This window comes from Ambystoma mexicanum, chromosome 14 (assembly GCF_040938575.1).
Source record: "Ambystoma mexicanum isolate Mex_15411 chromosome 14, UKY_AmexF1_1, whole genome shotgun sequence".
NCBI lineage: Eukaryota > Metazoa > Chordata > Amphibia > Caudata > Ambystomatidae > Ambystoma > Ambystoma mexicanum.
This window is the reverse complement of record NC_090940.1, coordinates 114862788-114878995: the sequence shown is the minus strand read 5'-3', so window position 1 is coordinate 114878995 and position 16208 is coordinate 114862788. Positions and strand designations below refer to the sequence as shown.

Genomic DNA, 16208 nt, shown 5'->3' with positions numbered 1-16208 from the left:
ATCTGGAGGTAGGCGGCACAGTCAAGGATCTTCAGGAGGAAGGGGACCATCGTGATGGGACGGTAATTAGTAGAGATGCTGGGGTCAAGGGATGTTTTTTTTTTTTTTAAAGAAGCGGGAGGACCCATGCTTCTTTCAGATTCTTAGGGACTGTACCTTGAGAAGGAATTCTTGATGAGAGAAGTGATGAATGGGGCCAGTTCTGTAACACAGTCTTTGATGATAGGGGCAGGGCCTATGTCGCCTTGACGGTTTTAAACTGAAGAGGAATTTGATGACCTCAGTGGTGGAGACTGGCCTAAATTCGAAGGGAGGGGGTGGGGAGGTAACAGCACGTTCGTGATTAGTGGGTTTTCGTTTGCGATTTTCTTTTTTGGAGCATAGCTATTTTGTCGAATATTGCATGCTGTAGGTCAGCACACTAGGTTTCATCTTTCTGACAGGTGTCGGGTGGGCTGGTGCGAGACTCAAGTTCCCTCATGATGGTGAATAATTCCTTACTGCTAGATTTGACAGAGCTTTTGGCAGGGAAGAAGAGCACCTCTGTTCACCTCTGTTTTGGTAGAGAGAGTATGAAGCCATCCAATATTTAAAAGGCAGAGAGTTTGGAATTTTGATAGAGAGATCAGAGGAGTGTTCAAGAAAAGAGAATAAGATTTGGGTGTCATCCACAAAGAGTTGTTACAAGAACCCAAGGTAGGAGAATAGTGCCCCAAGAGCAGGGTGTAGAGTGTAAAGAGCAGACCCACGACAGAGCCTTATGAAACACCAACAGTTATAAAAGCGAGCTGAGATGTGTGGTTGCTCGAGGAGACAGAATTGGCGAGGTGCAAGGTAGGATTCAATCCAGGCAAGGGCTTGATCATGACTCCCAAGAACAGTATTAAGGAGATCAGAGTGATAGACAGTGTGAAAGGCAGCAGACAGGTCAAGGAGAATTATGAAAGAGGATAGGTTGGAGTGCTTAGCAGAGGCGATGAAGTTGGACACATTCATGAGAGCAGTTTCCGTGGAGCGTCGGGAGCAGAACCTGCTTGTAGGTCATCTCGAAGGTTGTGGATGGCTATGAAATTGTTAAGACAGTTTTACACAGTCCTTTCAATCACGTTAGAGTAATGCGAAAGGAGAGACACTATGTGAAAGTTAACCAGTAGGTTTGGGGCAGCCCCTTGCTTTTTTAGGAGAGGGATGACTGGCTTTTTTGAAAACAGGAGGAAAAGCAAGCAGAGTTGAAGGACAGAGTGAAGAGTTCAGCAAGGTAAGAGGCCACTAAAGGGGCACTAGGCTTGATTAGCTGAGAAACAAGAGGGTCTGATGGGGCACAAGAGGCGTTAGCGTTACAGCCTTCATCAGTAGAGATAGGACTGTCAGTATAAGTGTGACCAGGCCTCCAGATAAGCACCGTACCAGGCCTTTTTACGCATTAAATGCAGCAGCTTTTATCTTTCCATGTGTACCATTTACACACCAGTTGAGAGCAGAGGGCAGGTTAATTGACATAAACCAGAACATTTGAGCAAACAATGCAGTTATGCATTTTTATTTTCCCAGCATTTTAGGACCCCAACATAAAAAAATGGAAATCATAGTTACAATTTGGAAGTATCCTTTGTAAACAAAATATGCTTTTTTCAGTGAAAGCATGTTTGCATTGCACAAAAGGATTACAGAGTTACTGTGCTTGGTGCATTTATCATCAAGATACATTTATGTGGTGTATTCAGACACATTTTGTAGGAGAAGGTTTTCCGCAAATTGTCTGATGGCAGACATCTTTGCTACAAACCTCTGTTCTGATGTGTGCTGTTAATTTTCAATTTTAGTCATGTTTTGGTAGCCTGTGCATATTTTACACTCTTGCAGAGGCAAATCCGTTTTACTCGTGCAATATAATTTGCACAGTAAATATAAAAGCAGGGTGTAAAATACTCCCACTTCAAAACCGTATGTTGGGGTACAGATAAGTATACAATCTTTAGTTTAAACACCCTTTCAAACTGAACTTGCAGTGATTGTGGTAAATGGCACAAAGGAACAGTGACAGCGGGTCCCTTGCTCGGAAGGATGAGCGATTGTCATTACACCAAATGACAGGGGTCTCAGCCTCTTTCAAATCTTCAAGGCTACAATTAAAACGCGACTCTCCAGCCGGTGCAAGCGCTGTTCCAAAACAATCAAAGATGAAAGGGTTACATTTTTACTTGAAATAGAAACTAAATAAAATGTGTCGCTGTAGTGGTAACCCAGATAGGTATTTGACTTTGTATTTAGCACTTCATGTGGGGTCCTCCAAACTCTGAGCACTGTTATTATTATTATCATCATCATCATCTCGGTTGATAAGTCAGTTTACAGACCACTGAATGATGTAAAGCTAACTCTACCCAGCCAACCTTTGACCACAGGATTGATTAGATATAGAATTTAGCATTCAGCCCGAACACCTCTGCGCTATTGTATCTTAACATGGGCATACCATTTAGTACTAGTTCTGGACTTCAATAATCATCAAAAGACAATTCTGCTATCGATCAAAACACACACAAACCAAGCAACGTTTGCTTTTCTGTGTAATTGCCAGGTTGGTTTGTGTCTTAATAAGTAGCATATATACAGACAAGATCAAAAGTCCAGACCTTTCTAAAGGAATAATAAAAGGCATATTGTGAGACATATATACAAACATCCCCTTCTGTAACATTCATTAGGAAGTGCACCTGCCGTCAAATGCCTGGGAAATGGTACACAAATGCGTTGTTACAAGGTTAAATTCCTTCTAATTATGGGTACTGAATTCCGGCTAGGTAGAGCTTTTCTGATTCGGGTTAGTTAGCCTACATATTTGCACTAGTAGCTCTCCATATTATATTAGTTATATCTGTGAGGAGCTTTCACTGCTGAGGTTATGAACCGTTCATGTGCTATGTGGGTGGTGCTCCCACTGCTGTATTTATGCTGTACCTATTCCATGTGAGGGGAGCTTGGATCGCTGAGGCCCATGCTGGCCATGTTTCTTGTGACAGGAATTTGGGCTGCTGAGGCCTATGATGCTCCGGTTCTGTTTAAGTGTAGCATGCAATGCTAAGCCCTTAATGTACCTCTTCAGTGGGATGGTGCTTGCACTGCCCCACCCAATGAAGCTCCTTCTCTATGACAGTGGAACTGCTCCAACCCATTATTTATCTGTTCTATATGTGGTAATCCTGCATTGTTGAGACCCACAACATTCCTGTTCTATCTGAGGAAAGCATGATCTACAGCGATCCATGTTAGATTAGGAGTGGGGTGTGCACTACTGAAGGATGTGTTGCACCCGTTTTATAGGAGAGGAACTTCGACTGTGCGGGAACCTTTTAGCGTTGCTTACCAACTTACACTGATCCACTCCACCTGTTCTACATGATGAAAGTTTGCGGTGGCAGGGATTGAAAGTAAGACTGGATAAGCAGGAGCTAAAGCAGCTCCTCGGTATCCAGCATTAACCAGGGACCAGGAGCTACCTCTGGGGAACAAGAAGCTAGTTAGTACATTGTGTCCTGCAAATATAACTTTCACATAAGATCCAAACCTATAATTTTGTCCATTATTTATGGGCCCTTATGCCTGCAGTGTCACATAGATGCGTCCTGATACTTATTTATAGATTGTCCCAAATACACAGTTATTGTCACATAGGTGTGTTTGTTCAGCATCAGTTAACCTGGAGAGCCAAAAAGGTAGCTCCTGGTAGCTGGGGTGTCAAGTTAGCCAGGCTATTCTAAGTTAGAAGCAGAAGCTTAAATAGCTCCTAGCTTCCCTCAATTCTGAACCCTGCATTGGGGTTGCCCTGATTCTCTTTTTCTCTTTCTGTTGGTAAAGCATGCACGTCTCCTACTCAAGCTGGCTTGTTCTGTGTGATCTAAGCGTTAAAAAGCATATGCTGCTGTCGTACCTTTCTCTTTACATGCAAAGGAACCTCAGAGTGTTGGTGTTCATCTGTTCCATTTGTGAGTCGGTGTCTGTGCTACTGCACCCTATCCTTTATCCGTTAGTGTGAGACAACCGTTTTTCTGTCATGATGATGTGGCCCACTGCCACGTGATAACTTTTTGAACACGTCGACAGGATGTTATATATGTTGTACTCTTGCGAAGAAGAAATCTGGAAATTGCATTTACTCTCAAACTTAAAAAAAAGGGCGTAAAATATTCTCACTGCAAAATCTTATCTGGAGCACCGAGTGTGTGACTAAAGTGGAAGATATATGCACAGGATGATGGTACAGTAGGCAGAATGTCAATGTAGGAGGACGTGTGAGGAAGGTCCAGAGAGAGTCTAAGTTTTTACATTTTTGTAGTGTAGTATTCAGCTCGGTCATTAGCTGTGACAGCGGAGTTGATAGTCAGACTTAGGAGTGAGGAGTGAGTTTAGGGTACCCTGTAGCCGGCGAGGATGGTTGGAGGGAGAGTCAATGAGGATTAGGTAGAAATCCCTTTTCGCTCTATCAAGAGTGGACTTGAGAGAGTTCAGGGCCGTGAGGTAGAGTTGCAGGTCCTCATGCGAGTGGGTACACCTCCATTTGCGCAGCAGCCGACACTTGTCTGTGCGGAGAGAGCGTAAGAATGGGGTGTCCCATGGTTGAGGATGCTGAATGTAAGCAGTGGCAAGTGACAGGAGAATGAGTCATAGTAGGGATTGGAAGCTTGTGAAGAAGTGTTGATGGAAGAGGGACCAGGTGTGAAGGAGGAGAGTGAGAAATGTAGGTCAGAGAAACGTTGTGGGGAATGGCAGAAGGTTTACATTTCCTTTGAGTAATAAGTGAAACAAGTGGTGAGGAAAGGTCAGAGGGTGGAAGGGAGATGGTGGAAACAATTGAGTGATCGGATATGGATGGTGTGACCGTAGTACTAGTGGATGAGAGAGAGGGGGAGATGAATAAGAGATCCAAAGAGTTACCGCCTGTGTATGTAGGTAGGTAGGTAGGTTATGGACAGAGTGAAGAGTGTGGTCACTAAGAAAACAAATGAAGTTCAGATTTCTGAGAAGTGGTTGGAGAGGTAAGGTTAAAGTCTCCCGAGAGAATGGAGGTGGTGTTTAGTGGAAAGAGAATCAATGAGTTGCCCAAGATCATCAAAGAATAGTCCACTGGGGTGATAGATGGAGATGATGTGCCGAGTGAGGCAGAGCAGAGATTAGTGAGGCATTGAGGCGGGAAGAGAGTAGTTGTCTCCACCTCTGCCATTCAGTCAAGGAGAGTGAATGAAGGATAGTTGGAGTCATGTAGGGCCAACAGAGTAACAGTGTAAGATGGAGAAATCCCGGTTTCAGGAATAGCAAGAAGGTCAAGAGGAGTGATTGGGGGGTGGGGGGCGCGAGCAGGAGTGAAAGTAGTCAGGGATAAATAACGTGCTCTTGCATACAGACTGAGCATTCCAGAGTGTAATGTTCAGTTGATGAGGTAAGGAAGAGTAGAGAGGTTGAGTCTCAGAGGAAGAGAGGGGAGGTGCATATGTTTCAGAGGATGTATGGTTAGCTTGTCACCCTTGGTGGAAGAGAGGTGTAGTGGGAGTTTTAAGGATTGCGTTTTAGAATAGGAAAGGAGGAAATTGTAGTGCAATTGGAGAAAGCGTAGGGAGAGGCGAGTAGGAGGAGCAGCAGGAGCGAATGCATTATAGGCCAGTAACATTATAGGTTAATAGCACAGTATGGATAGGCAGTACAGTAATTAGGAAGCTTTGGATACTCAAAGGTGAAACAAGGAGAAAGGCAAAAGCAACTGGGATGCCCCTGGCTGTACGCCCCTACGGAGTTCACAATCCAGAATTGACCTTAAAATGATGTGCGTTATTTACAAGTGTTTGGAGAATACAGCACCCTCATATTTAGCCTGTAATGTGACCAGGTATACTCCCTTCTGGAAATTATGATAGGAGATACATTGCTTTTGATGATTCCATCATCCTCTGTCTTTAGCAGAGGGCAAGCCCTTATACAAATGTTTTAACGTGGGCTGGGGCTCATTAACATTCCAATTGAATGTGGCATCACCAGAAAAAAGCATATCAAGGCGCCCTCTGAAGAAAGTGTGGGGGGGGGGCTGTCCACCCTCGACTTGAGCCCTTGTCTTTAGAGGAGACAGAGAATGTGCTGAATAGGGCCAAAGTTATGGAAACTCTTTTTCATTGTATGAAGGCTCTCAAGACCTAACTTTTCAATTAAATAGGCTAAGACTCATTTGCAGATTCTTGTCTGAAATCGTGATTAGGTCCATTTATAACAACATCTGCTCAGTGCGCCAAATACCAGAAGGGATGACACATGCTCTTGTCACCCGAGCGCCTAGTGCATCAGTGGTTGGTTTCTCCGATATTGTCCCCGGTGTTACTGGGATGAGGCGATTTCTTCCTGATTGGTGTTCCCAGAGGAGTCCCTTATGGCCTTCAGATGAAGATCAAAGATGGCAGCAGGAAGTGATGTCAATAACACTTAAAATGGATAGCGGAAACAATTCACGGCATCTCCCATGAAAAACCTTGCACCCGGTCATGAAAGAGCAATGGCAAAATGGTTTACCCCAATGCTCAACACCATGAAAAAGAACAAGAAACTCCAACTAGAATAAAGAATACGACCAAACAAAGAGCACATTTCCAATGACAGATCCAATCTTACAAAAAAGAAATTCAAAAAGCCAAAAAGAAACACTACGACAGCAGAATCACCAAAGTTACCAACACCCAAAAAGAACTGTTCTACATCATAAATTAAATGAGGAACCCGCCATGGTCCAATAACACCCCGGTACCCTCTCAGAAACTATGCAACGACCATGCGGACCATTTCAAGAAAGAAAAGAAAAAATAAATAAATAAAAATCAGGGACTTGCACCAAATTATACAAAGCAGACCGGCCAACCCAAACGCACAACCAATCCCACCAAATAAGGAACCAGAGTACAAACTCAAAAGCTACCCAGAAATACCAGTAGAGATAAGTGAAGCTGGTAAAACATAGCAATAAAGCAGGATCCCCAGCGACCCCTGCCCCCCAGACATTTACAAATCCATCCTCACACAGGGCGTACCACTGGAACACTACAGAAACCTTTTTAACCCATCACTTGCCACGGGGAAAGTACCACGATCATTCAAATCAGTGATATGATATGGCATTTATAACGCGCCTATACACCAGTGTTTCAAGGCGCGACGAGGCAGTGGGTGGGGGGATACAAGGGGAGACCGACAAACGATCCTACTAGGCCAGGTGTCATTCAGATCGCGCAAGTGCAGGGTGGGGGGGGGAGGGAAAAGTGCAAGGCGGAAAGGGAGAGGAGAGGTGCAGTACAGGTTTAATAGAACAAGATAAATAAGAAGGGCCAGCTGGTGGAAAGTGCAAGACAAGTGCAGACAAGTGCAGACAAGTGCAGACAAGTGCAGACAAGTGCAGACAAGTGCAGACAAGTGCAGACAAGTGCTTAGAGGAGGGGCTGTAGGGATACAGAGACAGTCCCACAGTGCAGGGGTTGTCAGGTAGGCAGTGCAGGGGAGAGTGGCAGGGCCACGGACCGGGGTAGGTGAGTGGGCCCGTTGCAGATTCAGTGCAGTTTCAGTAATATTAACAGGGGAGAGAAAGTGGAGGCAAAGAGGAAGGTTTTGAGGTGCTTCCGGAACCGGCGATGGTTCTCTTCAAGTTTCAGGGAGGCAGGAAGGCTGTTCCAGAGGGAGGCCCCTGCAGCGGAGAGAGATCTACCCCCAACCCGTTGCTTGGAGAAGCGGCTTACCCTGAGGTAGTTGGAGGTGGATGAGCGAAGAGCTCGAGAAGGAAGATATTTAGAAGAGAGAGTTGAAGGTATTTTGGCCCGAGGCCCCAGAAGGCCTTGTGGACAATGCAGAGGGTTTTGAACTTAATCCTCGCAGCCACTGGGAGCCAGTGTAGCGAGTTCAGTCCTGGAGAGATACGGTCCCTGGGCTTGAGGCCAAGGACAAGTCTCGCAGTCCTGTTCCAGATGAGTTGCAAAGGGCGGAGAGTAGAGGCAGGCAGATTCAGATAGAGGCTGTTACAGTAGTCCAGCTTTGAGAGAACCAGGGCTCTAGAGATAGTGAGCTTCTGGGGGAAGGAGAGGAAAGGAAGGATACCTCGGAGGAGGTGAAGCTGGTAGTGTGACTTCTTAGAGACGTCAGATATATGAGGAGAGAAAGAGAGTGTGGAGTCAAAGATGACCCCAAGGTTTTTAGCCTTGCAGGTAGGAGCAGGAAGAGGGCCAAGAGAGGCCGGCCAGAGAGCTGCAGGGAAGGAGGGAGTGGGTGTGCCGATGAGTAGAATCTCAGTCTTACTGGCATTAAGGCAGAGGTCATTGGCGGCACACCATTCCTGGATAGCAGAAAGACAGTCAGAGATGAGGGAAGGAGAAGAGGAGGCCGAGGGTAGCCTGAAAATGAGCTGGGTATCATCCGCATTGCACTGAAAATTGGGGCAGAGAGCGGCGATGCAGTGGGCAAGAAGTGCCAAGTACTGGTTGAACAGCCAGGGAGAGAGGTTAGATCCCTGGGGGACACCACAGGTGGAGAAAAAGATGTCAGAGAGGAAGGACCCCAGTTGGACCTGGAAGGGTCGATTGGAGAGGAAAGAGGACAGCCATGCCAGAGCCTGAATAGTGATACCCAGGTTATCACGGAGACGGTTGAGCAGGATGGTATGGTTGACAGTATCAAAGGCAGAGGAGAGATCAAGCAAAGAGAGAACACAAGGAGTGTTTTAATCAAGGTTCGAGAGCAGATCCTCATGGATGTTCAGGAGAGCAGTCTCCGTGCTTCTGGCAGCTCTGAAGCCAGACTGATGGTTGTGTAAACTACCAACAGATTCAGCATGGAGATTAAGCTGGGAGATGGACAGTTTCTCCAGGAGCTTGCCCAGGAAGGGAGTGATAGAGATTGGGCAATAGTTAGCCGGGCAGGGGTGGTCGGAGGAGGGTTTCTTAAGAACGGGGTGCACAAGGGAGTGCTTGAGGGGGGATGGGAAGACTCCAGAGGCGAAGGAGTGATTGCAGAAGTCAGCCAGGGCAGGAGCCAAGGAGTCGATGTGGTCCTTGATGGTTTTGGAGGAGCATGGGTGGACCTGTTTTGACGAGACTTACATAGATCGGACTTGTCTCGAAACCTCGTCAGCAGAAAAACGTGCACATCAAACCACTCCTCAAGGACACAAGATGTGGAAGACCTCTCGAACTACAGACCGATTTCAAACATTCCCTACCCAGCAAAATTACTAGAAACCTACGTCTACAAACTAACACAAGAACACATAGAAAAACACCAGTTACTGGACCAGGCGTACGTTGGCTTTAGACCAACGAGGGGAACAGAAACAGCAGTCCCATCTATCTGGGATGACTTAAAGACAAACGCAGACTCGGCAACAAACTCTGCCCTAATCCTACTTTACCTCTCCGCAGCTTTCGACACAGTCAACATCAAAAGATTAGAAGAAATAGGAACAACAGACTTAGCCTTGCTATGGATAAAATCACTCCTAGCAAACAGAACAGAAACTATCTGGCTAAAACCCTTCAAATCCGCTCCACGAGACACCGACTGGAGTACCACACGGATCATCCCTATTCCCACTGTTCTTCAACATCTACCAGGCACCGCTAATCAAGATCAAAAAACACAACCATATGTGCTACAACTACGCTGACAACACACAAATCATCTTTAAAATCGAAGAAACACAAGAAGAGAACACAAAGCTGGGAAAATGTCTCACTGACTGGATGAACAGAAACAGCCTAAAACTCAACCCAGGCAAGACAGAAATCATGATTGTATCCAAAAACCTGGAAAATAACATCCATGTCCCATGGTCCACAGAACCAGGAACAGCACCCACACCATCGAAAATAATCAAAAACCTGGGAATCCTAATGGACAACGTGCTAAAATTAGAACCACAAGTAAATGCAATAATCAGGAAATGTTTTTTCCTCCTACATTCGGAAAAAAGAATCCTACCATTCCTGTCCTTCACCCATAATGACCATCATTGCCCTCATACATCAACAACATCTACTGAAGAAACTGCAAAATATCCAAAACGCAGCGGCCAGACTCCTACTCTCACGAAGAGACCACATTACCCCAGCACAACCATGTTTACACTGGCTTTCAGTCAAACAACGAATCATACAAAAGAAAATAACGATTTACCAACCGACCAGAACACTCAGATCATGCAAGGACATCCGCCTTGAACCGAAACCTTACACAAGGAAAAAGCTAGGAGGATCCTCCTCCTCTCACCTGGCAGCAAAATCTTGGAACCCCCTCCAGAAAGACATCCGAAATACAAAAGGACCACCAGAAATTCAGGAAACTATCCAAAACCTGCCTCTTCGCCACAGAACCGGAATTAATCCAGCACCTCCAAGCCAAGCCCCATCGCTAGGCTAATCCTAAGGGATAGGGACCATTGCTAGAGACGAAGGAGCTGTAAACACCAATACCCGACATGAGAGGAAGCGCTCCGAACTCATAAGGGAAGGACCATCCCTTGGAACAAAGGAAGACAATGCCAAACAGAACACTATTACGCATTAGCCTGCACAATATCTAGAGAGAACAGTAATACTAGCTTGCATCATATCTAGACAAAACTGTGAAGATTAACTTGTGTCATATCTTGACATAGCTATAGCACTAGCTTGCGTCATATCCAGACAGAATTGTGATGCTTAGCCAGTGTCACATATAGCCAGAGATGTAACACTAGCTTGAGTCATATCTAGACAAACTGAGAATGTCTGCTTAAGTCACACCGAGACAGAATTGGGAATGTCAGCTTGCACCATATCTAGACAGAACTGTGATGGTTAACACCATGTCACATCTAGACAGAACGGCAATACTAGTCTGCGTCATACCCAGACTGAATCGTGAAGATGAACCTACACCCGATCTAGACAGAGTTGTTATACTAGCATGCGCCACATCCAAACAGAATTGTGAAGACCAGTATTACTTCGCATCCAGACAGAATTGTAAAGATAGGCATTGCGTCCAATCTAGAAAATTATGAAGATTAACATTGCGTCGCATCGAAAACAATAAGTACTGCATCATGTCTAGACAAAACTGAAGATTCAGATAGTATTGTGAAACCTGCCATTGCTTCACATCTAGACAGAATTGTAATACTAGCCAGCGTCACATCTATGCAGAAGTGTGTAGGTTAGAATTGCACTACCAGCGTGCGCCACATCCAGATAGAACTGTAAGGATAAGCATTGCGCCACATCTGGACAGGATTATGAAGATTAGTATGCAAAGCGTCTAAAAAGTGATGCCACTAACCAACCGCACTAATCAATCTCAATCCTCTGCATACACCTCTCACACATCAAGCACACGTCAAAAGCACTGCAAACCGCACGCACTTCACTACATCGCAACAACAAGACACATAGCCTCGCACAACAACACATGACGGCTACTGAACGAAAAGCACACCCAAGCTCAGCGAACGGTGCTAACCGAACTGAGGCTGCCAATGGCACATCACAGCTCTCTTGCTCTTTTCCCGCTCAACCTCACTAATAGTTCCCACCCTCTTTTTCTTTTCAGAGCCGCCAGAGCGCCAGGGGACCACTACAGTGGTGATAGTGCACAGTGTAAATATACTTTAACATAACATCCACGATGGCCATACCAGACTCACTGCTGCAATAATGTACAGCATCCCCAGCTTGAAACACCACGTTTACACACAATGCATAAATTATCTTCATCACTGACCCAGCTCACAAACAGGAGCTCCCTGATTACGAACGGCAACCCTGGCATTTACCTCAAAATGTGTAGACTGTCCCAGTTCCCCTCCAGCATGCTCAGACAACAGACTTAATATCTAGCAGATGATTGGTCACAAAGAAATGCTATCAACCACATTTTTCACCTTGATCCAGCTACATGCCTAGCACCCAGACCAGGTCCAAATACCCCAAAAGCATTTTAGGCACAGCCCAAACATGACTCAGCCTCAAGCACAGGCACATCTCCATTGACTCCTGCTAACCCAAAGGTTGATCACCAGCTCTACCTACACTACCGGCTCCCCTACATCTGGACTTCTCACTTCCTGCCAAGTCTAGTGTCATTGTGTTGAGCACGCACCCCGAGCGTGGGTACTTTGTAACAGCCACTTACAATACTCTATGCTCATCCACGGTTTATAGTCATAATGTCGAAAAAAAAATGACAAACAAAAATGTCGAAAAAAAAATGTAGAAAACAATAATGTCAACATCCTATACATATAATGTAAAAAGTATTTTTTAGAAAAAAAATGTCGACAAAAAAATGTCAATTAGAACTATCAACACCTCACCCAACACCCCCTGCTACCCCCCACCACCCTCTCACCCCTCATACCCCCCACCACCCTCTCACCCCTCATTCTCAACACATAGTAATTATATATTTATTTAATAATTAAATAAACAAAAAGAGTATCATTTACTATGGGGGTGTCCCCCAAACCCCCCTCACCCAACACCCCCTGCCACCCCCCCACACCCTCCACCACCCTCTCACCACTCATACTCAACACATTTTAGATATATATATATACACACACACACAATAAATAGAACATTTCGAAAAAATATTGAAAAAATGTCGACATTGTTTGTCGACATTATTTTTTTCGACATTTATTTTTCGAAATTTTGACTGTCGACATTTTTACTGTCGAAATTATGACTGACCACCCTCATCCACCTTCACAGGGTAAGGGTCATTCATATCCACCAATCTGTCCTCGATCTACAGTGCTCACAAGCATGGTCCACCTCGACCAGCACTAGTCCAATGCCATGCAACGCCCCCGGGACTAGAACAATATCTCTTACACCACTGTCTGAATCCACTGATTTGCCTACAACTTTACAGACACTGCCCTCTCTACCCTTTGGTTTCATGCACCCCGTCTGGCTCCATTATGACCCCTTATTGCAGGGCATGACCTGTACTAATATGGAGGGAAAGTTCTGAATTAATGCACATCGACTGGCAAAGCTGTGGGCAACCCTCCACACCAACGTTTTTCAGCCTGCCATGGCATTACATAAGGGGAAAGACCAAAAGGGTCAGAGTAGTCCGAACTGCTAGGTGTCATCCCTTCAGCACAAAAAAGAGGAACGCCTGCTATATTTCAAGGACAATTAATATAGAAAGCTAGAAATAAATGTATGCAATGCAAGCACGTCCTAAAAAGGTAAATGTATTGAAATATAGCTGAAACAAAAGTACAATTCAACAAAATGTCACAAATGTTGAAAAAAAGAAATAAAAAATAACAGTCAAGCACTTCAATATTGTTACCCCAAACAAGGCAAGGGTATGAAGCGCATTGCCGTGAGATGCATACTCCAACCACCCTTCATGCATCAACACTCATGCTAAACACATACTCACATTGATAAAACGTACTGAGTAAAACACAAAAAGAAAGACAGTTACTAAAATCAGGAGCTGACAATCCCAAGGAGCCACCTAAACTGGTCTACAAATCCAGCATGCACAGTCTTAATCAACAGTCTGCGCCATTAATCTACAGAACGTGGCGTATGAGTATATTAACACCTGCAAATTTGCATGATGCTTGTAATTGGACTCATGTAATTATACAACCCCGACTTTGGTTTCTCAATTGACTCATGCCAACTCGAGTTTCGGTCCTCAAGTGTGATAAAATAACAGTCACACATGGCCTTCATCATGGCAAGAAAAGAGCGGAGTCAAAAGCATCTGTCAAATTTTTAAAAAAGTGCTATACACTGCAATTGATACTGTACGGCGTTCAGCGATGAAACAAGCACTTGGTTAGAAAAACGTCAACCAACTAGTGTACGAAATGTATTACTCTCTAAGCCACCTTCCACCACCGAGAGTACTACACCAAGGTGCAAAGGACATGTGTGCACGGGCCACCAAACGTTGTGCGTAGTGCCTGCAAGTGAAAAATACCCAACAGAGACAGCTACCTATGTGTGTACCAAACACCTATTCAGTTCAATTAGTGTAGCTTTCAGTGACCCAGTCAAAGAACAAAAAACACAACCGAAAGACACCCAAGAAATACCATTACTGTGCAACCAAGGACCTGGCACATGCATGTGGACCGCTCGACTGTGTCACATCCATCCAGCATAAGACCACAAGCAATCGAAGACACATAGTTTGGGCTGGGCAGCTCTCACTGGTGGCACTAGCAGACCGATATGCATATGGGTGATCTTATTCGGCAACGGCACAGACAGGCTAATAAATTGTGGTGTGGAAGGTTGCACAAAGCCAGAGGTGTCGCTAGATGGGTACTGGGCGGGGCTATAGCCCCTGGTCTTTTGGTTGTAGCAACAGATAGAAGCTCGGGGGCTACAAGCAAAAGGCTAGCTAGCCCCAACAGTCCCTACATTAGCATAGCCCCGGATCTTTTCCAGACCTACCAACAACCCTGCCCCAAACACTGCCATCCATCACAAATCTCAAAGTGTTTCATCCCTACCCTTCAGCCACAGATACATAATTCCCAGTGCACCACAGTTCTGCAGCTGCAGGGTTAGAAATTGAGAGGAGTGGGGAATATTTAGCCCAGAAGAGCCTGGTTAGCTTGACACCAAGCTACCAGGAGCCACTTTTAGCTCCCCAGGCCAACTGATGCTAAGAAAACATACCTAGGGTAAACTTGACTCTGTGGATTTGGGACAGTCTATAGCTGGGTATGAGGCCACATCTAGTTGACATTTAAAGTATAAGGGTTTATAAATAATGGACAAAATGTTAAGTTTCCATCTTATGTGCAAATTAGATATGCTGAACATTATTTACTAGCTCCTCGTTACCCAGTGGTAGCTCCTGTCTACTGGTTAATGAAAGATACCCACTTCTAGCTCCTGTCTATCCGATCTTAATTTCGGTCCCTGAACTCCCCCTACAATACTGGTTCCAAACTCCAACTTTTGCCCCCAGCTCTAAAACCACAAAGAAGTCATACCCGGTTGCAGCACCAAAATAACTGAACCACCCTTGAGGTTGCAAAATTCCAGCCACTCTTACAGTGCTGCTGCATCTCCACCTCCTCGCGCACTGCCCGTATCCCTAAATGCGCGGAACCACCGCATCGCACAACTTCACCATTTGCCCCGCCTCAAGTACCTCGAGACATAGGACAGCTCCCACGACACGGACACGCCCCAGGCCAGTCCTGAGCGGCCCCTCCCTCCGCGGCATCCCATAACGTTTCCAAGCCTAGCTGACCCCTTCTAAGACCCATAAAGTGGCATGTGTGCGCAATGATAATATCGTCTAGATTAGACCCTTGAGGGCCACCGTCTCCAGCAACGCACCAACCGCCTATAGCGTCTCCTAGGCCTGCACTCCCACCACTGCACCCTGGAGCCCCGCGCGCCCCTCCTATACTGCTCCTGGCCCCGCAACGCCCCCGAAGGTTAATACCTCGAGCTGCTTCAACAGCCCACACAATTCAAATGACCTGCCAGTTTAGAACACTAACACGCTCTGTGCGCGTCGGTGGAAAAGCGCCAAGGATTGTGGGTGTGGTAGTCCCTCTAGCCATTTCACCCACTCCTATGGCGTTGAACAGAACTACACGTCCCAGAGACTCATAGGGGTGCCGGGACACCAGATCCGGACTCGCTCCCTGTTCCATACCCCGAAGTCTCACCTGGTCGATGGCAGTCACCGTCACCAGCCCGTCGTCCCGCAGCCTCTCGTACACGTGCTCCTGGCGCAGGTTCCGCAGCTCCGCGGGATACTCGGCCATGGCCTGGACAGCGACGAAGGGACTGGGCTGAGAATCCTGCCTATCCAAGAGGTTGGGGGTGGCCAGGTCTTGTCTTGGAATCAAGCACCACAGCTTGTAAAAAAAAAAAAAGCCCAACCTAGGAAAAAAATAAGCCGAATACAAGGCTCATATACACAACAACAAAATATGGCTACTAAATCATAGGCCAACACATGCTAACCCCTCTTAACCCTACTGCCCCTCTGCCCCCACACATATTTGTTTTTGGCGTATAGGTCTTCCTTTAGCTGAGGCCAATGGAGCAACAACTATTGGTAGAGATAGTAGTAGATAGTCAATATGTATGATTGCACAGCCCTCTAAGTGATGTGCCATTTATAAATCTTTTTGTATTTTCCTGGCATCA

General features: G+C 45.7%; 1 protein-coding gene across 1 annotated transcript in view; it reads right to left on the bottom strand.

Moving 5' to 3' along the window:
• The window catches only part of FNTB (farnesyltransferase, CAAX box, subunit beta), a 501476-nt gene extending 485547 nt beyond the window's left edge, over positions 1 to 15929 (bottom strand). The window contains exon 1 of the mRNA XM_069638668.1: positions 15722 to 15929. Within this exon, the coding sequence (XP_069494769.1) occupies positions 15722 to 15820 (99 nt within the window). The 5' untranslated portion in view covers positions 15821 to 15929. The remainder of the gene's footprint in view (positions 1 to 15721) is intronic.
• Between the last annotated feature and the right edge of the window lie 279 nt (positions 15930 to 16208).